Source organism: Alexandromys fortis, unplaced genomic scaffold (genome assembly GCF_014885135.2).
Source record: "Alexandromys fortis isolate MF-2015 unplaced genomic scaffold, M_Fortis_MF-2015_v1.1 scaffold_9, whole genome shotgun sequence".
Classification (NCBI taxonomy): domain Eukaryota; kingdom Metazoa; phylum Chordata; class Mammalia; order Rodentia; family Cricetidae; genus Alexandromys; species Alexandromys fortis.
In genome coordinates, this window is record NW_026067892.1 from 4748570 (window position 1) to 4772470 (window position 23901).

The following is a 23901-nucleotide window of genomic DNA, read 5'->3' on the forward strand; positions in this document are numbered from 1 at the left end:
TGCAAGAACAGTAAGTGCTCACATAACTGCTCAGCCATCTTCCCAGCCCCCTATGTTTTCTTAAAAAAAAGGGGGTTTTGTGGCAGGCGCGAGCTGGAAAATGGCCGCACAGGAGAGAGGGAGCTCCCTCTCCTTCAGACCTGTGTTGTGGTAAATTCCCCACTTGAAGGAAGTTGAGGTCTGGTTTTTGTTGTTTTGTTTTGGGTTTTTTGTTGTGGCTGTGGGTGTTGTTTTTGTTTGTTTATTTAGCTGTGGTTGTCTTGGAACTCGCTCTGTGTAGACCAGGCTGGCCTTGAACTAACAGGGATTCACTGCCCTGCCTCTGTTTCCCGAGTGCTGGGATTAAAGACACATGCCCCCACACCCAGATGCTATCTATTTTTTAAAGATAACAGTAAGGCGACAAAGGTGTTTGGCTTATAGGGAGCCCCCAGTTTTCACCCTCAGGTCTCCCAGTTCCCATGGGGAGCCCCTTCTGGCAGAGGGGCACAGCAAGTGTTCCCATTATCATGAACTTGGATCACACAGCCCATCAAAGGTGGTGTCCACAGAGGCCGGTGACCAGTAATCCAAGCAAAATGTGCCTGCTGGATAGTTGGTCAGCAGGACTATCCACAAAAAAACAGAGTGCGTGACCATAGGGCAACCCCGGAGCAAGGACCAGCCCTGAACAAGCAATCTCAGTTGTCTTAGAATCCCAAGCTGCACTGGAGACCACTGCCTGAATTCAAACAAAGCCAGGCTGCCTGCTGAGGGTGGCTGTGGTGCTTACCTGCAGGTAGGAGGTACATGGAAAGCCAGTGGTCCTCATGCAGTTGTCTCAGGGAGGGCAAGAGGTACACCATGTTGTCCTATGGGGACCACATCGACTCAGTGACACAAGGACTGGCCAGCTGGTGTAGAGTTTGGGAGCTCTTGTTCCTTTGATTTGGATGAAACAGGGCAAAGCATTTTGCAGCCCTAGGAAACTGAGCGAACATTTCACTCTCCTTGTCCTTAAGAAAGTAGCTCTTCAGGGGTCAAGAGAGTCCTCTAAGAAGAACCCAGGGGCAGATGGGGGCAGATGATAGTCAACTGAGGCTGGAAACCAACCTGAAAGCCTTGGACCCAAGGCCTCACTCCTCCTGCTATCACCCCAGGAAGCCTGACTCCCCAGGACCAAGTAGGGGCAAGTGGCCTCTGTGCCGGCCCACATCAGCAGCGCTGGCAGTCTGCCTGTAGTGGGTCTTTGGCTCGGTTCAGTGACAAGTGTGCCTCTGTACCCCACAGGTACAGTCTGGAGCTCAGAGATATAAGCCAGAGCCCTCCAGTGCCCCAGCAGGCTTGCAGAAATGGCACTGTCTATAGATAGTGATGGGGCATTCCTTGTGAGCGAGATGGATCTGTGGGCTGCCTTAATGTCCACAAGGGGGCGACATGCTCAGGTTCCACCTCCACATGAGCAAGCCGATCTGAGGCACTGGCTGTGATCAAGTCCACACCTAGTTTTGGCTCAGGGCCCTGTAGCCGGCTTTCTCCTGAACCCAATGCTTTAGTATTCTGAATGCAGAATGGGGAGTGTGGTGTTTGTGCTTCCCCTTCTGTCTTGTTGATGGAAGGAGTTCATCTTAAGTACAGATGCACACCCAGAAATCAAGCTCCCCCATCCCCCCGGATGAGGCTGTGTAGCCTCACCTGGATTGTAAAGAAAAGGTTGTACCCTTGAGGGATGCAGCTGCCATATTCTTGGCTTTCTCGGGGAGCAGAAAGAATAGGAGCCGGTGGGGTGGGTATGGGGGGATCCCAGCCAGCCCCACAATCATGAGTCTGAAGAACCCACTTGTGAACACACCCTACCGGGGGTCTGAATCCACCAGAACCTACCTGGGGACAGCAGGGGGCACACGCACAGCCTGCCAGAGCCCTGGTCAGGATGTCTTCTTCTTAGACCCTCTCAGTTTCCTCTGTTTCCCAGCAAAGAAATAACTCCAGTGGCTAGGTTACATTCAGGGCAGAAGTAAGTTGAATGCGGCTGCTGTGTTCTCCTGTACCGCACAATGAAGGAACGAGAAGGGAGCAAGGCCAAGGCGGGGTCATGCAGAAAGATGGGGTAGCGCCTGAGGTTTGGAGGCTATAATCTCTGCCTTTGTCCCAGACAAATGGTCTTGACCATGAACTGATTGATCCCCAGGGGATGGGAGGATGGGAACCCCAGGAAATGAGGCAAAAATGAGCTCCAAATGGGACAAAAAGAAGAGGTGCTATGCCAATTGTTCAGCCAGCTGGAGGATGCTGGTCCCTGTGGCAACGGGGCCCAGAGTGAGAAGTGGCTGGCCGAGACAGGGTCAGCAGGCACCCAGCATCCTGGTCTGCCCCCAAGGCCTCAGCAGGAAGGAGCAAGATTCTAGTGTCAGCATAGATAGTGACTGGTGAGGGCTTCCATATGCTTGGGCATTGGGCAGAAGACACAGAATAGAACACATGTGTGAATGTTTATACAAATGAGATTCAGGGAGAAAGGGAGCATCGTACCACCCTACGCAGCCGAGAGAGGAGCCGATCTGAAATCAGGGTGGCATGTGGACAGGGCAGGGGTGGCATGGCTTTACTGGGCTATTCGGTCTATTCCTTCTGTCACAGATTTACTACATCTGTGTTTGGTACAGCGGCCATCACAGAAACCTGATAGTCTTGGCAAGTGTGCAGTTGGGAGGGAGGTAAAGGCTGTGTTTCAAAAGGAATAGATTTATGATTCTGGGCTTGGAAATATCGCAGGCTCACGGAAGACTCCAGACGACCCAGAGAGAGGCGGGGGGGGGGGGTCACTGATAGTGGCAACATCCAGGCCTGTCTTTAATTTAAATCCATTGCAAAGTCTCCCTCCCTGGTGTTTTCTTGGGTATGTTCAACTAGTTTTGAAGGAAAAAAAAAAAAAAACTTAAAAATACTGTTTTGTGATCTTCTTGGCTTGTAATGTTATGAAAAAAATAAGTAGATTAGGGGCTGGAGAGATGGCTCAGAGGTTAAGAGCATTGCCTGCTCTTCCAAAGGTCCTGAGTTCAATTCCCAGCAACCACATGGTGGCTCACAACCATCTGTAACGGGGTCTGGTGCCCTCTTCTGGCCAGCAGGCATACACACAGACAGAATATTGTATACATAATAAAATAAATATTTTTTTAAAATAAGTAGATTAAATTGTAACCATACAGGGCAAATATTTTCCCACAATACCACCCGTTTTCTTAACCCAACACCGCATGTGGCTGGAAAGCTCAGGTGTCTAGCCATGTGTTTCTGTGCCTCAGGACCTTCTCAGGACCTTCTAAAAGGACACCCCAGGCTGTTCTCAGAGTGACGTCCGGGGTGTGGGGCTTGGGGAGAAATGGGCAAGTGGGAACGTGAGAGTTTCTTTTGTTTTTCTGCTGTGTTTGTTGGCTTTTGTTTGTTCTGAGTCGGGAACCCCACCTGTGGCCCAGGCTGGCCGCAAACACAAGACCCTTCAGCCTCATCACCTGGGTGCTGACATCACAGGCGTGGACTGCCACACGCGGCTGAATCTTTGAGAATCAGATGTTCTACTGTGTGTAGGATGTGGCTCAGCTGGTAGAGTGTTTGCCTCCTGTTCCCGAAGCCCTGGCTTCCATCTCCAGCGCCGCATAAACTAGGGGTTGGTGGTAAGGCACCTCTATAATCCTAGCCTACAGGGGGCTCAGAAGTCCAAGGTCATCCTTGATTACATAGCAAGTTTGAGGCCAGCCTGGGCTACGTGAGATCCTGTCTCAGAAAAAAAAAGCAAGCAAGGGAAAAGAAAAAAAGTTCTTGTGTCTTTTAAAAAGATTTTGTAGCTATCTCTTAAATAATAGACTAATAGATTATAATAAATTTATTTCCAAATGTAAGTTTATTAATTATACATATATTAATAAATTTATTAATAAAGTGAGCTCTGGCCATATTATCACCTGGCTTTCAGGGTATCCCTATTTGCTATCCAGGAACCAAGCATCTCCCAGCTGCCCTGCTGGATACCCCTATGGCAAATCTGGTGGTTGGGTCTGTGCGTTCCAGGACTAGGGCTACAGGTCCGGGGCTGAGGCTGCGGGTCCTAGGGTTGGGGCTGTGTGTTCTGTTTGCTCTGCTGCCCTGAGCAGTATACAGAGTGCTTCCCAGCCAGAGTACCATGCCATAACTAGTTCTTCCTCTCCCCTCCAGGACCAACTGTCCCTGTAAATACAGTTTTTTGGATAACAAGAAGCTGACACCCCGACGTGATGTCCCCACTTACCCCAAGGTGAGATGGGTTTCTGGCCCAGGGAAAGTTCTAGCTCTGTGTCCCTCAGACCCAGGACGCAGGAACCCATGACTGGCCCCTGCTCTGCACAGTGCCAACACCCCCCCTCCATCCCTATCACGGGCTGAGGAAGGGTGGGAGGTTGTCAGGCAGGATATTTTTCTCTTGGACATTTGTTTAGAGAAGCAATTCCAGAGCTCCTTACCTCCCCGGCCCACAGCTGACATAAAAGACATCTGTATACAAACATTCCACCAAGGAACTTTTAACAAGGATCTTAAAAATCTGCATCACTGGTTCCCCTGTCCCTGAACAACACCGTTTTTATGGAAAGCTTTTCACAAAAGTTTCCTGAGTTTTAAAAGCAGCCAAGCCCAGAGTCAAGTAGCTATGACCTGGAATTCAGCTCTTTTCGATGCCTCCAAAGAAAGCCACCCCCGTAGCGGCGGACTCTGGTTAAACCCTGGCTCGCACTTTTATGCTGAGGTTAAGCCGACCACCCACAGGTTCTCCTGGAAGCCCCCATAGGTCCCTGGAGCCCACTAGTCAGTGATTTGTTCCACATCTGTCCAAGCCGTGCACTGAGTATCATCCAGGAGACCAACACCTTTCGGCATGGACAAACATGGCCCATATCTTTTGCAATCCTGTCTGGGGATTACATGGCCCAGAAGGGAACAAACTGAGCCAGCCTCCACACCAGTCCCATCTTAAGAGAATGAAGAAGGCTAACCCCATGGCGGCCCTCCTGCTGCCTCGCGTCCAGAATATCACCCTTGATGCTGACAGTTCACCCTACACCTCAGCGCTCAGTGGACCCAACCTCAGCCTCAGGCCTTCATCAGCCAGGGTGTGGCTTAGCTTGAGGCTGATTCCGGGGGTGGCTCCCCCACCCCCGCCCCGCCCCAGACAAACCCAGCAGAGCTTCTCGGCAGGGATGTGCACACGCGCCCAGTGGCTTATTGTCCCTTCTCTTCACTTTACGTAGCTTTTACTGTTGAGATCTGATTGACAGTTGTGAAGTTCATTTTCTTGGACTCTGAGCACAGTGAGTTCTGACACACATAGTCATGAGATTACCATCATGGTAAATGCAGGGAACATTTCTATCATTCAAGCGTTCCTAGGAGCCCCTGATCGACCCTGGTCCTAGGAGCCCCTCGTAGCCCAGGCCACTATAGAGGGGAGTCCAGTGACAGCTTCCAAGGAAGGACAGCCCCGAGTCTGTTCACAGCATCTGTGAGGGGGACTGGAGAAGGAGAAAATGCTCACCCTGATGCCACCGTGAGCACGGCTTTAGTCACTCACAGACAGACGCCTCACTGTCAGGCTAACATACCACTCTCGTCTTCCTAGTACCTGCTCTCCCCAGAGACCATCGAAGCCCTCCGGAAGCCCACCTTCGATGTCTGGCTTTGGGAACCCAACGAGGTAGGTGAGGGACACCCAGGTTCTCCGGTCACTGGGGACAGCTGCTCAGGACGGCAGCTGAATGGGGGCTGTGCCCAGTCTATTCCTCCCGTGTACTTTCTCTTGTCTTTTTTTTTAAGTTAAACACTCCTGAATTAAAATTTCTAGATATTAATTCAAAATGACTCAGTTGGCTCAGAGGGATTCAAAAGTCAGAGCCCAAGGCAAGGGGGCCTTACCCAAGCTTTAAAAAAAAAGAATACCAACAACCCCTGACCTTCTGATGACACCAAAAATGACTCCAGGCAACCAGCTGAACCCAGGCCCAGGCTGAGCACACTCTTATCGTCAGGATATGTGGGAAGATGTTGCCTTGCCGTTTGGAGGCAGAACCGCTGCTTGGAACAGCTGTTTCCTGCTGAAAGGGGCCTCCAAAGGAGCATCCTACTGGAAAGTGTCACCAACAGAGGCCCCAGGCAGCTGGACACAAGATAGTGCCTATGTGAGATTTGCAGAGAGAGGAATCGATTTTGACCGGAAGATATTTCTTCAAAGTTTCTCATTTGCTAAGAAATATCAACGTGGAGAAAGAACAAGTTCCTCCTCACGGGCAACTCACCAAAGCCTAAGGGCTCTTCGCTTTTCCAAAGCACAGACTTGTGGAAATAGACCAAACTGCTCTCTGTTCCCTTGGCAAGGTCAGTTGTAGCAAATGCGATTTTGTGACTTTAGACAAGAGAGTCCCCATATTTCCCAAATAAACCTCTTCCAACATGTTCCTGCCCAGCATCAGAGGGCCTTTGGCTGGGGAACTTTGGCCAGAAAAGTAGAGACTAGGCTGGAAGATGCTTGGTGGCTAAAGGAGCTTGCTGTCCACGGTGAGGATGGGGGTTCAGATCTGCAGCATCCATGTAAATGTCTCCTGGGTATGGCAGCTGCCTGTGATCTCAGCACAGGGGAGGCAGAGATGCCCCGAGCAGGCTTGTTAGATAGACTGGTCTAATCAGTGAGCTCTGTGTTCCAGTGATAGATCCTGCCTCAGGTTTTCGAAAGGGTGGATAGCAATCAAGAATGATACCAGGTGGTAGTGGGCACACACTTTTAATCCCAGCACTCCGGAAACAGAGGCAAGTGAATCTCTGAGTTTGTGGCCAGCTCGGTCTACAGAGCAAGTTCCAGGTCAGCCAGGACTACACAGAGAAACCCTGTCTCAAAAAACAAAACAAAGCAAAAATACTATATCAACCTCTGGCCTCCACACTCATGTGTGTGCATGCACACACACACACACCCTCATGCTCGCCCACACACATACAACCTCCCTATACATCCACAAACAACAACAAAACAGAAAAAGCAGGACCTAGCTCAGTTCACTGGAAGAGCACCCCATCCATAAACGCCAGAGGTGCAGCTACCAAGGGTTCCGCGCTCCAGCTCTGAGGTATGAAGCTGGCATGCAGAGATCAGCATTCAGGCAGCGTCTTAGACGTGCAGTCCTTCCAGGTCAGTGTGGAGTCACAGTTTCCTGGGCACAGGTACCAGAAACAAAGATAGGGCTTTGAAGAGACTCGCCAGTGTGGTGCCTCCAGGTCCTGGGCAGAGCAAGACTGTGACAAAGAAAGGTACAGCAGGTGGCTCAGAATGTGGCTCCTCCCACCAGTAGGTGGCCAGCCATGCTTCTGCTTCACTCTCTAGGATGGTCCCAATACCCAGTCGTTGGCTTTAGCCAGTCAATGTCTCTAGTGAGGGTGGCTGCATAGAAACCAATACTTGAAGGTTTGTGTTTTGTTTTTTTCTGCTGCTGCTACCCCCTCCATGGAGCCTCCGAGCACAGTGCTCCCTGTGGTGGGAGCGAAAGTTGTCCCCAAGGCTGAAGAACTCACACATCCATAATAGAAACGTCACCCTTCTGCCCTCACTTTGCAGACCGTGGTCATAGCTGCTCTCTGGCTGGCCGGAGGGCACGGTGAATGGCTCTTACAGCTGGACCCTGCCATGAGACATCTTCCACTGTCCATAGCTTCAGACAGACAGACTAGCAGGATGCTTCCTGAGGTTTCTCGCTGCCTTCCGGTGGTAAGCCAGAAAAAAGCACCCCAAATCAAGAGCCTCGGTCTCGGGCAGATTCAACTGTGAACAGCAAATATGCATGACTGAATGTACACCGAGGACCGAGGCAGCCGCCTGAGCCTGAGATGGCAAAGGAGCATCAGGGCCCTGTGGCGGCACACCTCTCTCTTCCAGTGGGGGCAATGCCACATCTACCCACAGGTCCACCCAGTATCCGTCTCAGACCTAATCCAGGATGTGATTGTACGTTATTCTGGTGCCTCAGGTCCTATGGGGCGTCATCAGAGACCGCAGGCAGTGAGGTAGCTGCTCTGCCACACTGAGGGATCACCCGCTGTCGCCTTGGAAGTCGTCCCCTCTTGATCAGGGCCCATCACCATCTACAGGAGCCACCGCTCAGGGAACAGACCATCATGCCTGCTCCGAAGCCACCATGTCCATCACAGAAGTGGTAGCAGATGGTGGCGTCTGGCAGTTCTCAGCATCTCTCAACTGTGGTTCCACAGCAAATACTTCATCTCTCCAGGGCTGCTCAGAACACTGCCTGGGTCTCCGGGGCAAACCCAATGGGACTGTAACCCGAGGGTCCTGAGGGCTGGCGTTCTGTAAGGTGGAAGAACCGGTAGCCCTGGAAGGACAGCAGCTGCCAGCTGGCATCTGGGAAGTCAGCTGTCCTCAAGCCAGGGCCAGACCCCTTGTTGCTCTGCAGGAAGTGCTTTCTGGGGCCAGAATCTTCAAAGCCAATGACTTCTCAAAGAAGATGTGTATGTGGCCAGCGTACCCTCGGGATGCTCCGTGACAGCCTAAGTCCCCTGTGAGGTCTGAGTGAGAGACTGTTTTCTGTTTCTCAAATGAACTTGTGGTACCATAGAATTCTCTGCTCCCAATAGAACTTAATTATCGTAGTCCCAAAACGTCACCTTAGCTGCCGCATTCCCAGGGCCCATACATATGAATTAACAAAAAAGAATAGAGCTTGGTGGCATGCACACATTTTCTCTGACAGTTGGCCATGTCAAACCACGGGAGACTGGGCGGCCTCAACAACAGCAGTGTGTAATATATTGTCTCACTGTCCTGGAGCCCGGAGGTCATGGTCAAGGTATCTTGGGTTGGTCAGTCCTGCACTGTCCCCTTAGCTTACAGAAGACATCTTCTCTCCATTATCTCTGTGTCTGTGTCCTATCTGTCCCTGCAGAGTCGTGGTCAAATTGAATTGGGCCCCTCCTATGACCACATTTATCTTGGTTGCCTCTGTAAAAACCCTGTCCCCAGTATGGTCACGTTGGTGGGGATGTCACGGTGGGGTCTCTACGTACTATTGATGGGACATAATTCAGTCCCTCGCATAGATGCCACTTGGTGCCCAGATACAAGGGAAACCAGCCAGGCTACAGCACTAACAACTGTTGCCCTGTGCAGGTACTAGGACGCTGGTGCCCAGGACCAGGCTGGCACTGATGTGTGGCCTAGGGGAAGTGCTCCCTGATGGGGCCATGCCATGTGTCCACAGGGCTGTCCCCCTCCGCTCTGTATTACAGATCTGTCTCCCCGAGACCTGCTTCTCCCAAAAGCAAAGCCACTGTATCCAGGCTTAGTTACGTGTTCCTTTTCTATTCCTCCTCGGCTTAGTTAGTGTCAAAACTCTGGGAGATGCTTGCAGAGACCTGAAAAAAGACAGCAGAATTCAACACCATGTCTGTCTCGCCCTACACCAAGTATCCACAGATGACAGAATTTCCAGAAATAACATTTGTCTGGACAAGAGATCCGCCCTCCAGATCAAGGCAGTAGAAAGCATCTCTAGTCCCAGCAAGAGGAGCGGACTCCAGCTCATCAAAGCCTTGCACGAGGAAGGGGTGGCCCTCAGTGACACCCCTTCCCACGTGTACGGTGGCTGAGCTTCCTCAGAATTCTTAATCCTCGACTCCGGTTGTGATCATTTTGGTGTCACCCTTTGCAGCTGTGTCCCCCTACACAAGGTTGCTATAGTGACTGGAACACACCTTGTCACTTCTTTCCCAGGAGACCTACAGGCTGTAACCACCCGTTTGGGTGATTCTAAAACTGGCCTATCCCACCCTTCTCTGTTGTCCCCATGGACACTGTTCAGGACAGTGCATAGGAGGGAGGGTCAACTGGCCTGCCTGCTCCCCCTGACCCCTGACCTCTCACCCCTGGCCCTGTTCCCACAGATGCTGAGCTGCTTAGAGCATATGTACCATGACCTCGGCCTGGTCAGGGACTTCAACATCAACCCCATCACACTCCGCAGATGGCTGGTAAGTGATGAACCCACACTCGGACCTGTCACTTCCCCTGCCACACTGGAATGGGCTACTCTGCCTTTCCTGGTGGCAGTGGGCTTCTGCAGAGCGGGCATCTGGTTAGGTCATTTGTCCCCCTCCCATGCCCTCAGAGGAGTAAGGAAACAGTATGACAATCAGGAAGAAACCCACAAGGCAGCCCACTAAAGCAGAGGTGTGTGGAGTTGGGGGTGTCATGTGTGTCTGGGGATATGTGGATAAGGAGGTTATATGAGTCGTGCGTGGAGTTATGTCTATGAGTATATAAATGTGCGTGTGTGCGTGTGTGTGTCTGGGAGTGTGCATGTGAGAATGTGTGTGACAGGGAGTGTATGTCCCTGGCAGTGTGGATGTGTGTTTGTGAGAGTGTATGTATCTGTCTTGGGCATGGTGTAGGTGGCTGTATGTATATGGGGGGTAGGCATGGGTGCTTCGTAGCAGATCTTTTTCTAAGGGATAAAATGTCATGAATCCAGAACTAAAAGTCTGCTAATTGTCCAATAGGCCTGGGAACCTAGAGTCCCTCGTGGAATGCTCCCTGCCCCACTCCCAGCTTTCCATCCCAGTGTGGCTCAGCAGACACCGGGGATACTTTCCTCCCTGACCCCAGGTTGTAGCATGGTGGGACATTGCAGGGCTCCTGGACTACACTGTCCTGTGATAGCGAACTTGGGGACACCCGATGCCTGGGAGCCTCACGGGAGCAGGGGCGGTGAGCTGACCCTTCCCTCCCCACAGCTCTGCGTGCACGACAACTACAGGAACAACCCCTTCCACAACTTCCGGCACTGCTTCTGTGTGACGCAGATGATGTACAGCATGGTCTGGCTCTGTGGCCTCCAGGTGGGTCCTGCCAGCCCCCACCCTCCATCCCTCGCCCTGCGCCCTGCCGAGTACCTGGGCCCTCCCTGCCCCCAGCCCAGGGGGCGTATGACCTCTGCAGGGACTGTGTCCTCTGCCCCTGTCACTGCAGCCCAGTCTGTCCCCCACCCCTCCTGCCCTCCCATGAGGAGGACAGACGCCTGACTCTCTCCTAATCCAGGAGAAGTTTTCCCAGATGGACATCTTGGTCCTGATGACCGCAGCCATCTGCCATGATCTGGACCACCCAGGGTACAACAACACGTACGTTTGGGGTTTCTTTCTCCTTTCTGCTTTGGAAAGTGCCCCTTCTCTCAGGGGAAACTCAGCTTACCCAGCAGCTCTCAGACGGAGCTGCTAACCTAGACCCCTAGCCCTGTAGGATGCAGTTCCCAGCTTTGGACTCTGTCCAGAGCCCTGGGTCTCCCCCAGGAGGTACCTCCAAGGCTACCAACCCACACAGATAGCCACAGTCCCTTTTTATCAACCCCAGGCTCTGAAGGTGCATGGCAGCCTGCCCCCTCCCCAATGGGGGACAGTGGGACTTCACCCCACTGTCTTCCAGGATGCTTCCAAAGGCACATGCAGAGGAGCAGGGCTAGAGTGAGTGAGGGCAGGGCTAGAGAAGGCAGGTAACGGGACCAAGAGGATGGGCCCAGGCCTGGGGACACTAAGAACCTCCTGTCTCCATTAGAGTAGAATGCCACCCCACGGAACCAACAGAGTCCTCCCTCATAGTGGGGGCCTGAATTCAGTGACACATAGGTTTTTCTCTGATGCACCTTCGTGGCTGCACGTGACCTCAAATGTCCCCAGGGCCACGATTTGTCAGGACAGAGTGGGTCCCAGGTCTAGCCATGTGTACTCCTTACAGACAGAGTCAATGCCAGGCGTGGCCATGAGGACTCCTCAGAGGCGGTCCCAGCAAGTCCTCTGTTACCTTTCTGCACATTTATTGGTCACCACAGATGCCAACATCAGGCTGGCAAAGAGTTCATTTTAGCATTAACCTCAATATCCAACCCTTAGAATGGCACAGTGGAGCTTTTCCTGTAACCCCAGCTGTTGGAGCCTGAGTGAGGCAAAAAGATCCCAGTTTCCAGGCCACCTGGGCTGCAGAATGAGATCTTGTTATATATGCATATACATACATGCTTACACACATACATATGTTTATACATACATACATAATTACATATAGGGTAGGGTAAGAGAACAAACCTGTTTCCTCTTTCCCGAAATCCTGTCTTTGCATATACCAAAAATCTGAGTTTTTGGAACCTTGATGTCTTCAAGGCATCACCGCAGGGAGAGAGCTGAGATCACAGGTTGGACTTCAAGGCATGGGATATCCAGTTACAGGAGAGCCAGGGGTTCAGCGAAGCAAGTTTCTGGTGGGAGCAGATGGCGTCTGGTCACTCGCCCTTAGGCACCTCCAGCTTCTGCAGGAACCGTGCACACGCTGGCATACAGATGCCAGTGGCAGGGTGCCTGAGGCTCCTGCTCTCTCCACACATCCTAGATACCAGATCAACGCCCGCACGGAGCTGGCTGTGCGCTACAACGACATCTCACCACTGGAGAACCACCACTGCGCCATTGCCTTCCAGATCCTGGCGAGGCCCGAGTGCAACATCTTCTCCAGTGTGCCACCTGAGGGCTTCAGGCAGATCAGGCAGGTGTGTGCGGCCAGGGCTTTGTGGGGTCATAGCAGAGCCCTGCTCCTCAGAGGCTCTTGGTTACAGCAGTACCCATCAGGGAGCCTGAAACCAGCTCACCTCACCTGCTTCCTCCAGGGCCCAAAGTGGTCTCCAAGGAGATGGGCCTTTGCCATATACACCTGGTGTCACCTGCATTTCGTTGTCAGTAATATAACCCTAAAGGCTCCCTTTGAGATGGTTCCTGTGTTCCTGCAGTCGGGGAAGAAACTGAGCAAAGAAAGGGGAGTAACTGGCCCTAGGCAGTGTGGGGCCTGGAAGGCACCTGCATTGCTTGCAGCCTGGTAGAGCTAATATCCGCCATAGAGCTTGAACAACTATCACCCACCACGTAGAGCCTAGTCACCCCCTGCCCCGAGACAAGTACTTTTAGTCACTTAACACACTGCCCTCCCCACGCACAAGGTCCCATCTGAACCACAACTGACTGAGCCACTAGTGTCATTTACAGGGGGTGGAAGGACCCAGGGTGACCCCTGTCTGAAATGCTGTGGTTTGCGGGTGGAAGGACCCAGGGTGACCCTGTCTGAAACGCAGTGGTCGCTGGTAACTGACCCCCAGAACCTTCTTTGGAAGCGGAAGTCTCATCATACCTCCTTAAGGAAGATTTGGGGCTATATATCCCCAAAGCAGCGCTCAGCTAGGCCGCCCATACTACGCCCATCAGGAGAACCCCAGGGTCTCTGAGGGTCATGTGTTGCCATCCCTGGGGATCGTGCCCTTTGACTCTCAGCTGGCCTCATTCCCCACATAGCTAAATTTATACATGGAGCGGGGTTCATCTGCCTCCTTCCTGGAGAACTTGGAAGCTTGGCTTTTTCAAAGAGCAGCCACCCCAAAAACTATTATTTCCTCTCCTGCTCTCTGAGAAGTTCAAAGCTAACTGGAGTGCTTGACAACAGTCAACACTGAATCGCTGATTCGTGGTGCAGCCCTCTCTTCTGTCTGCAGGCTTCTGCCCTTCCTTTCATGTTCGCAGCCCCACCCTCTGCGTGCGTTCCATAGACTGTTAGGGCGAACCCTTTTCTACAGTGGGTAAAGGGCATGCTAGGAAGGGAGGTGGGCACACAGGCCAGTGCCACCCAGTGAGCCTGGTGGAGCATCCCTTAGTGTGTGAGTTTCTCCAGCAAGCGGTACCCAAGAGAAACAAGAGTCATCTAATTGGATGAGTAAACAATAAATCCGTGCAAACAGGATTTTCTTCCTGCTGGCCACCCTGGGGATAACAAGGGATTGTCCTATTCCAGAAGTTTAAGAGTTCCAAAATAAGAGTTCTTCTGGAAACAAAAATCATTTATTCAAATTTTTGAAATATTTTATAAGTAATAAGGAGATGGCTCAGTAGGTAAAGCGCTTGCCACGTAAACCAGACAACCTGAGCTCGGATCCCCAGAACCCGCATCAAAGCTAGACACAGAAGTGTCTGTAATTGTAATGCACACCTACGGGGAAAGGAGAGACAGAGGCAGAATTACCTGATGCTCACAGGCCAGCTAGCCTGCTGTCCACTACAGTGAACACCAGGGGACCCTGCCTCAAACAGGGTGGAAAGCAAGGACCAACAACCAAGGTTGTCCCCCTGCCTGCACGGCCTTCACGTGCACTAATTATGGCGTGCCGTGCACCCACACTCACACATACAAAACAGTTTGTCACTGAAGATCTTGAGGGATAACTGAATGTTCTGTTAATAGCAGTCTTTACAGGAAAAAGTTCATAATTCAAAGTGCAAGATGATGTGTCCCCTCCCCCACACGCAAGAAATATACATTTGAGATTCTCCATATTGACTGCTTGCTTCATATTGGCCTTTGAGGCTGGGGGTCTTATTTTCTTGGAAAAGTGATGCTCTACACCTGGTGCAGAGATGTTATATAAATGTTTTATGGGATGGAGGGATGGGTGGGTGGATAATGGATGGCTGGGTAGGTAGGTGAATGGGTGGGTGAATGAAAAGATGGATGGATGGATGGATGGATGGATGGATGGATGGATGGATGGGCGGGGTGTGCAGATGGATGAGTCGGGGAGTGGGTGGCAGATGATTGGATGAGGGATGGAAGGATGAGGGATGGAAAGAAGGATGGGTGAGAGGGTGGGTGGCAGATGGCTGGATGAGGGATGGAAGGAAGGAAGGGTGAGAGGGTGGGTAGCAGATGGTTGGATGAGGGATGGAAGGAAGGGTGGGTAGGTGGGTGGGTGGTGAGTGGATGATGAATGGAAGGATGGGTGGACATATAGACAAATAGAATTCTGTAAATGCATGGAAAGCTAGATGGACAGAAGGAGAAATGAAAGAGTGGGTTATATGGATTATAGTTTTGGATGCTATGGTTTTTATGCTACTAAAACTGGTTTTCCTAAACCAGTATTTAGTTAACTGCCTTAGTCTAGTTTCAGCCGCTATAATAAAATACCACAGGCTGGGTAGTTTTAAAGGAAAGAGGTTCATGATCACTCATAGTTCTTGAGGCTGAGAAGTCTAAGAGTTTGGCATCCACATCTGCTCTGTTTCTGGTGAGGGATGTGGGCAGAAGGTTAAGGAGCAAGAGCGAGAATTCACTCCTTGTGGATTTAACCCAGTGCTGGATGAGTTGGGGGAGAATATGAAATTCTTCATGAGGGTGGAACCCAAACACTTCTTAAGGATCCACTTCTTACCACAGTCAGTCTAGGGACCAGATTTCAACCTGTGTTTAGGAGGGCATCAGCCATGTTCAAATCATAGCACAGCTAGAGTTTAAAGCCTTTGGATCCTCAGTTATGAAGTGGATAGTGGGGATGTTACCAAGTATGTTCTGACTTATAATCTATATGCAGTCTCATATAGATGAGACAATGGGAAAACTGTCTTGGGATCTGCTGCTGATATCCGCCAGCAAGCTCTGAGCAGGGCTGATACTGCCCTCGGTGACTAAGTCTAGGAGACTTAAAATCTGCTTGGCTTTACAAGTCAGCATGAGGACCCATCTGTTACCCTGTCAGGCTGTGATCAGGGACAGACGAGCACGCATGTGGGCCATGGTCACACAGGAGCTCAGAGCACAGCGTGAGGAGCACTCACTGAGGTCCTGGCATGTGGTCACACCGTGTCCTCTTACCATCCAGGGCATGATCACATTGATCTTGGCCACCGACATGGCAAGGCATGCTGAAATTATGGATTCTTTCAAAGAAAAAATGGAGAATTTTGACTACAGCAATGAGGAACACCTGACGCTGGTAGGTTGTGTCTCTTGTGTCTTTGGAAAGCTGAGCCATAGCTCAGTTGGGAAAACCAGGAACCTAGGTGTCTCCCCTGGCCATGGAGTGCTGGAGTGATTGAATTTCAGTATCCCAGCTCCTCCTGGGCAGCAGTAGACAAGGCTGCCCTGAAGAGTACTCCATGGGTCAGGGACAACCCCCTCCCTTAAGGTGAGGAGGTAGCCTAAGTGTACGTGGTGTCTGTCCCTTCTAAAAATCAAAATGCAAACCCAGCATGCTGGTCCATCCCTGTACTCACAACACTGGGGAGGCTGAGGCAGGAGGATTGCAGCCACTTCAGACCCACCTGGGCTACCTATACTGGATTCTGAGCTAGCCTGTGCTATAGTGTAAGACCCTATCTCAAAATTAAATTAACTTCAAAATGAGCAAAATGCATTAGCAAAATAATTAACAATTAGCATCCCAGCATTCAGAGATTAAGTTAATTGCTCTGTGCTTCACTTTGGAGACATGCACTGTAGTGTCTCTCTCTTTCTCTCTCTTTCTCTCTCTCTCTCTCTCTCTCTCTCTCTCTCTCTCTTTATTTTCGAGACAGGGTTTCTCTGTGTAGCTTTGGTGCCTATCCTGGAACTAGCTCTTGTAGACCAAGCTGTCCTCGAACTCAAGGAGATCCACCTGCCTCTGCCTCCCGAGTGCTGGGATTAAAGGCGTGCGCCACCACCGCCTGGCTCTATATATTTTTCTTATATTTCATACAGTCACAATTTTTTTACTTATCAAGGCAATGGACTTAATATATGATCGGCAAATACCGTAGACCCCTCAGCCACGTCCCCAGCCTTGATTTTTCTTGGCAGTTGGAGACAAGAGTCTCATTACGTTGTCCAGCAGGGCCTTGCACTCAGTGTGGCCTACGCAGTCCTTGAATTTGCATCTTCTTGTCTTGGCCTTGCCATGACTTTGTTTTGAGAACCAGGCATGGTGGCATCTGTAATCCTAGCAGCTGGGAGGCAGGAAGAACAGGAGTTCAAAGCCAGCCTGAGCTGCAGAGTGAGCCCGTTTCAGCATGGAAGAGCCTAAGTGCACACTCGGTTTTTAACCTGGCAGTTTACATCCTAAAAGCTTGAGTATTGGATGCTCTGTGGGTATGATGGGTCCCCATCCTTCCTCAGGGAAGCTGAAAAATCCAGACTACCAGGATCCCAGTGCAGAGTGCTGCAGGTACCCTTCCAGGGCCAGCATCCCTCCCCACCCCCGTCCCACCCTGTTTCTCCACCTGTGATGGCAAATCCAGTCAGCCCACAGCAGTAGCGGTGGTGCTGTGTCTGCCGTGGTCCTCAATGTCGCGTCTCTTTCAGCTGAAGATGATTCTCATAAAATGCTGCGATATCTCCAATGAAGTCCGTCCCATGGAGGTGGCAGAGCCATGGGTGGATTGTTTACTGGAAGAATACTTCATGCAGGTAAGAGACACAGAGCCATCAAATCGTGAGCACTCCTTCCAGCTCCGTGGGCGGGGCTGCATTGGAAAGAGCAGACCAGGGTGATTGACACATCCATCCACACCCCAGCAGCCTCCACAATACACATATGTGTCTCCACATACAGCAGAAACAACATAGGCTGTGTCATAGATGTGAGACAATGACCACCAGGGGGGACAAACAGTGTGGTGAAACTGCCACCCATTGCCACTCACAGAGCCACTGTTAGAGGTAGACTCAAGAAAAGTGGCCATGGGGCTGGAGAGATGGCTCAGAGGGTAAGAGCATTGCCTGCTCTTCCAAAGGTACTGAGTTCAATTCCCAGCAACCACATGGTGGCTCACAACCATCTATAATGAGGTCTGGTGCCCTCTTCTGGCCTGCAGGCATACACACAGACAGAATATTGTATACATAATAAATAAATAAATTAAAAAAAAAAAAAAGAAAAGTGGCCATGGGTCAAGAAGGGGAGGGGGGCCCTGTGGAGGGGCAAGGGCAAGCAAGATGGTTCATAGGATAGCTACCGGGAGATACGGGCATAAAATAATGCGGACAGTAGCTGTCAAGTTGAGCCTTGTAAACTGCCCTGTCACGCCTTGAGACACTCAGCCTGTCTCTAGACTTGGTCCCTATGACGCCAGCATGCTCGCCTCGCCTTGGCTCATGTGTAGCCATTCACCACAGGCCCTCTGTGTCCTCGCCATTGTACTGCCTTTCTGTGTGACCATGAGGAGCCCAGCTGGGAAGCATGTCCTGTTCTTCCTCTAAGAACAGGGCTGCTCTGTGTACCCGAGTCCACAGGCCTTTGTGCCTTTAATGCCATTGTCCCTGTGTTCCCTGCAGAGCGACCGTGAGAAGTCAGAAGGCCTTCCTGTGGCCCCATTCATGGACAGGGACAAAGTGACCAAAGCAACAGCCCAAATTGGGTTCATCAAGTTTGTCCTGATCCCAATGTTTGAATCAGTGGCCAAGGTGAGAGATTGTGCTATTGGTACGGCAGCAGTGAGCACACATGTGCACTCATGCATGCATGCACATTTTGGGGATATGCATTGTGTATACATGTGCATACACATAAACCCCCTACAGCTTCATCTGCTGTCATGGCGATAGTTGCTTAGCAGCCATTCCTTCTGCTGTGTCCAGTGCCACTCCCTCTGGTGCTCTTCAAAGAGCTCCATGTGTGACTGCCAGGCCCTCTGTGCCCACTTTGTCCCTGCCTGTCTCTGCCAGCCTTAAGACCCAGCCAGCTGTACCAGCTATTGGCTTTCCTGTTCTTCCAGACTTCTCCTTAAAGGAGCACCTGGAATTGGCGCCCTTGAGCTGGGGAACCCTCACAACCAAGTCCTAGTCTTCTCCAACTCTGTTCCTCCACCTCCCACACCCCAGCGCTGCCTAAGGCCACCACTTCCAGCCCTGAGTCCCAAACACACATTCCTCTCCAGCCAACCCATTTGCTCCACCCCACCTCCTGCCCATCGTTCTCTGGGTAGCTCGGAGCCACCCATATCCTTTTCATTCTGTGACCACCACCAGGGATTTCATCAGATCTGTCCCCTGCCTAAGACCCTCTGAAGCCATCCCTACCCTTGTCTTACTGGAAGGATGGGGACAGGAGAGGTTAGTAGGCTTTCTGGGGTCCTCTGAGGAGTGACAAGAGTGGAAATCTGTGCCAGAGACAGAAATGGGGGTGGGGCTGCACCAGGGTCTCCAGGACTTGAAACTGGCCAGGAGATTTACACTCCATTTCCTTGGGTTTCTCTGAAAGCCTTGATTTGAGGCCACTGGGAAGTGAGATCCCTGGGACTCACAGGTACCCCAAGGGCCTGACAATTCTCCTCCAATGTTCTCTGCCATCTAATAATGGTGGACTGACCCCGGACTCTCTGCTCCCCAGCTCTTCCCCATTGTCGAGGAGACCATGCTACGGCCACTCTGGGAGTCTCGCGAACACTATGAGGAGCTGAAGCAGCTGGATGACGCCATGAAGGAGGTAAAGGTAGCGCAGAGGACACAGGCAGGCGAGTCAGAGACTGGCGGCCAGGCAGGACAAAGGGCAGGCACAAGAGCCAAGTTCAATGAGACGAGGGGTCCAGATGCTGCACTCTGGGCAGCAGAGTCTCTTCCCAGGGACTGTGGTGGGCTGATGAGAACCAACATGCAGCTGTGTGAGTCTGGAGAGGCACCATGCATCACCACCTCTGCCGTGTGTCTGAGCACCTCCCTGGCCCCTATGCTCCTCCAGGCTTGGGTGCCTGTTCAGTGAGGGCTGCACTGAAAAAGACATGAGACCAAAGCAAGGACCCAAGTCCCTGCTTTGAGACACAGAGCACACAGGGCTCTACTCTTACAGTCCAGGAGGTGGAGAGGTTTTAGGGTGCTGGGGATGCTGGATCTCAGGAGAGGGTAGGAGCCTCGACAATCTTGACACGGATCCCCATGGGAAGTTCAGCTTTGTTGGAGCCCCTGTGTGAACCTCTCTTTTTCCAGAGATGCCGGTATTAGGGACTCAATCCTTGTCGCCTGCCTGATGTGCCTGCTGGGTACAGTCTTTCTCAGCCCACAGTACCCCCTGCTCCTACCAAGACACTCATGTACCCAAAAAAAGTTTCATCACTCCGTATACCCTCCAGACCTCTCCTTGGCCACTGTGCCCTCACCACCCAACCTCCGATGCCCCTCGGGCCCTCATTTCCTACTCTGTACCCATCCATCCAAGCTCCCCAGTAAACGGAGGGCTCTTGTATCCATCTTTTCTGCCTTTATGCCCAGGTGTGGTTCCCTGTCCAGACTCTGCTTAGAAGGCTGCAGGGACCTCTGCCACCATGGCCATCCCATCAGCCAATGCTCTTGGGAACCTGAGTCTGGAATCCTATGTTTCCCTGCCTAATGGGAATGCCAGGCTCTCCAAGATGCCATCCTGGCCCTAGAGAAGGGGGCATGAGAAAGAAGTGACCGCGCTGAGCCTGAAACAGGAGCCCAGCCCCCTCGGCTGTGAGCTGTGGCCGGCTTGGTCCATTCCTGGCCAGGATGCTTTCTTGGGTTGTGAACAAGTCACAAGCACCCAGGCTGTCTCTGAAAAATCTGGAAATCTTATGTATGTGTGGGCAGGCATCTGAGTGTCTTCCGGCAGCAGACACCTCCTGAGACAAGAGGCTGCATGCAATGGCCCTCTGCCTCCAGGTCTGACTCTGGCCCTTGCTTCCTTAGTTACAGAAGAAGACAGACAACTTGACAACTGGGGGCACAGAAAACGCCACAGAGAAGAACAGAGATAAGAAAAACAGTGCAGGACATTCTCCTCCAAACTGACGGCTCAATGTGTAAGTGGGTGGGCTCTGAAGTGTTATACATGGGGAGGGGCAGAGTGCACGTGAGAGTGTGTGTGTGTGTGAGAGAGAGAGAGAGAGAGAGAGAGAGAGAGAGCGTGTGTGTATGTGTGTGAGAGAGTGTGTGTATGTGTGTGAGAGAGTGTGTGTATGTGTGTGAGAGAGTGTGTGGTGTGAAAGAGAGAGAAAAAGAGAGTATATGTGTGTGTGAGAGAGAGAGAAAAAAGAGTGTGTATGTGTGTGTGAGAGAGTGTGTGTGAGAGAGAAAAAGAGAGATAGAGTGTGTGTATGTGTGTGTGAGAGAGAGTGTGTGTGTATGTGTGTGTGTGTGTGTAAGAGAGAGAGAGAGAGAGAGAGAGAGAGAGAGAGAGAGAATGTTTGTGTGTGTATGTGTTTGATCTCCCGCCCTCTTATAAAGCACCAGAAACTCAGTCACGGGATAGCCACCCTGATGCCTTTGTCTATCCTGATTGCCTCCCACAGCCTCCCCCAAAGAGCACAGACAGGTGTTTTCACCTTTCCCCTCACAGTGGGGATTGCACCCCAGCGCTCGAACACCCAGCCGCTTACAAGCCCTCATTTGCCTGTTACACTTACAGGAGGCAGCGTCAAACCACGGCTTCCCAATACGCGCAGCTTAATCCTGTATATCCTAATTAGAATCTGGGCTCTGATTTGGAAAGGTTCACACTTGGATTATAGAGAGGATTAATTATTAGAATGTGCGCCACTCATGAGATGAGATATTCTGTGAAGTGCATCTGGAGTGCTAGGAGCTTTTAAAAAGCATTTGCCCCTACCCTACCCCCGCCCATCACTACAAGCGTGTCCTCTGACGCCCGCTGACACAGCCCTTTGCTCCGCACAGCCACTCAGCCAGCGCAGGCTACAGCACAGGCTTGGGTGCAGGCTAACTTCTAACTAAGCACATGGCTGTCACGTGAGCTGAGGGTTTATGCACGGAGCTGGAGAAGCTGAGTTTGAGGGGAAACAAAAGACGCCCGCACAAGGCCTGCCTTCAGTGAAACCTTTGTGTCTCCACCTCTGTGAACCCCAGGCCTCTCGTTTGTGAACCCCAGGCCTCTCGTTTGTAAGCCCAAAGCCACAGTGTCATTGCTGGGATCTAAGCAGTTGTGTGAATTGCTGTTGCATACGGAGGCGTCCAGTGAACCTTGGAGCCAGGTCATATTCTTGAGAAGAAAATGGCATTGACATTGTCTAATTTGGGCTCCATGTGTTGTGTGGCTGACAACCTCATATTCTCTCTCTCTCTCTCTCTCTCTCTCTCTCTCTCTCTCTCTCTCTCTGATTTATTTTATTTGTGTGTATGTGTGTTTTCCTGCATGAGTATGTGGATCACATGTGTGCTGGAGTCCATGGAAGCCAGAAGAGGATGTCAGATGCTCTGGAACTGGACTTACAGATGGTTGTGAGCCTCTATGTGGGTACCGGAGAGCAAACTCGTGTCCTCTGTAAGAGCAGTCAGTGTTCCTAAGAGCAGCAGTGAGCCTTCTCTACGGCCCCAACCTCATTCTTTTATTTATTTATTTATTTATTTATTTATTTATTTATTTATTTATTTATTGCTTTTTGTTTTTCAAGACAGGGTTTCTCTGTAGCTTTGGAGCCTGTCCTGGAACTCTTGTAGACCAGGCTGGCCTTGAACTCACAGAGATCTGCCCATCTCTGCCTCCCGAGTGCTGGGATGAAAGGCATGCACCACCACCACCCAGCCTCATTCTTTTATATTTATTAAATTTTCATATCAGTATACAAATGAATGGTTTTCATCCTGGTGTCTTCGCGCATATCTGTTATTATCCCTTCTCATCCATTCCTGCCCTTCCCCGCATCCACTGGTCCTGTCAGGCTTGGTCCCTTTCATTCCCCAGTTTGTACCGCCTTTGACTGTGTGTGTGTGTGTGAGTGAGACTGTGAGTGTGTGAGAGTGTATGTGTGTATGACTGTGAGTGAGAGTGTATGTGAGTGTGTGTGTGTGTGTGTGTTTACCTACTTGTATGTCTATGCAACACTGGCATATCTGGTGCCTGTGGCGGCCAGAAGAGGGCATCGGATCACTTGGAACTAGAGTGATAAACAGCTGTGAACCACCATGTAGATACTGGAAATTGAACCTGGGTCCTCTGGAAGAGCAGCCGGTGCTCTTAATCACTGAATTACCTCTCCAGCCCTACTTCTGCTTTAACATAAGAAGTTTTGTTTTAAATTTTTAATTGTGTATATATATGTGTGGGTATGTACATATGTGTGGGTATGTGCACTTGAGTGCAGGTGCCGTAGAGAACAGAAGAGGGCGCTGGATATACTGGAGCTGGAGTTACAGGCGGTTGTGGATCCTGGAATTCGAACTTGGGATCCTCTGCGAGAGCAGTGCTGGCTCCACCACTCCCCAGCCCAGGTCTTTCTGCTTTCTGGTCCCATGCATCCTGTTACCATCTCAACTTCCCACTGGGATCTGACTGTGCCATCTCCAGTGCCCGCAGAGACAACATGCCATCTTCCTCTTTTTCCAGCAGACTGGACTAGTTAAAGCAACCGAACCATGGCCTCTGAGTGGACAGGGATGGGGAACCTCACAGGATCCTCCACGCAAGGACGGTCACACCCAGGCGACCCCGGATGACCTGCGACAGACCATGTTTTCTAAGAACCGTTTTGTTCACTGATATAAAAAAAGGAATTCATGATGCTGTACAGAATTTTTATTTTTAAACTGTCTTTTAAATAATATATTCTTATACTGAAATGGGTCTGTACTTTTTCTTTGGGTTTTGCACTCGGGCTTCCAAGGACTCTGGTTTTCCCTGGGATGTATCTTCAAATGGTTGAGCAGTAATGTGACCCAAGGGTCCATGTAAATTCCACATTAAACATGAGAATGGTGCCCGAGTGCAGGGGCGTGCATGTGTCCTGTGTTTATGAACAGAGCGGGGTGGGGAAACACTTGGGGACATGCGCATGGCAGAGGGAAGTCATCAGTGATGTGTACAGAGCTGGTGAGTGAGGCAGGCTGAGGGACCAGGCATAAGTGGTGATGTGGGAGGCAGATGCCCTCCTGACCACTGGGACAGGGAACTGGGATTTTCCATTCAAATCATCAGTGTGTTTAAGGAACTCTGTCCCCAAAGAAGAGATGCCCTGTCCTTCATTTTGGAGGACAGGCAATGTGTATATCCCAGGTGTCATGGTAACTGCCCCACAACACCCTGTGTATCC

The 23901-nt window shown here is 51.1% G+C and overlaps 1 protein-coding gene across 6 annotated transcripts in view; it reads left to right on the top strand.

The window, feature by feature from the left end:
* Pde9a (phosphodiesterase 9A) overlaps positions 1–23574 on the top strand; it is an 87874-nt gene extending 64300 nt beyond the window's left edge. For 3 of the 6 annotated variants that reach the window (XM_050143455.1, XM_050143482.1, XM_050143492.1), the window contains 12 exons: positions 4195–4273; positions 5630–5704; positions 9952–10038; positions 10801–10905; positions 11105–11187; positions 12446–12602; positions 15750–15863; positions 17207–17311; positions 18179–18307; positions 19233–19328; positions 20546–20658; positions 22957–23574. In XM_050143455.1, coding sequence (XP_049999412.1) covers positions 4195–4273; positions 5630–5704; positions 9952–10038; positions 10801–10905; positions 11105–11187; positions 12446–12602; positions 15750–15863; positions 17207–17311; positions 18179–18307; positions 19233–19328; positions 20546–20647 — 1132 coding nt within the window. In that variant the 3' untranslated portion in view covers positions 20648–20658; positions 22957–23574. Of the gene's footprint in view, positions 1–4194; positions 4274–5629; positions 5705–9951; positions 10039–10800; positions 10906–11104; positions 11188–12445; positions 12603–15749; positions 15864–17206; positions 17312–18178; positions 18308–19232; positions 19329–20545; positions 20667–22956 lie in introns of all 6 variants that reach the window. The other 3 variants (XM_050143474.1, XM_050143466.1, XM_050143461.1) reach the window with 3 other exon arrangements.
* Positions 23575–23901: the final 327 nt, after the last annotated feature.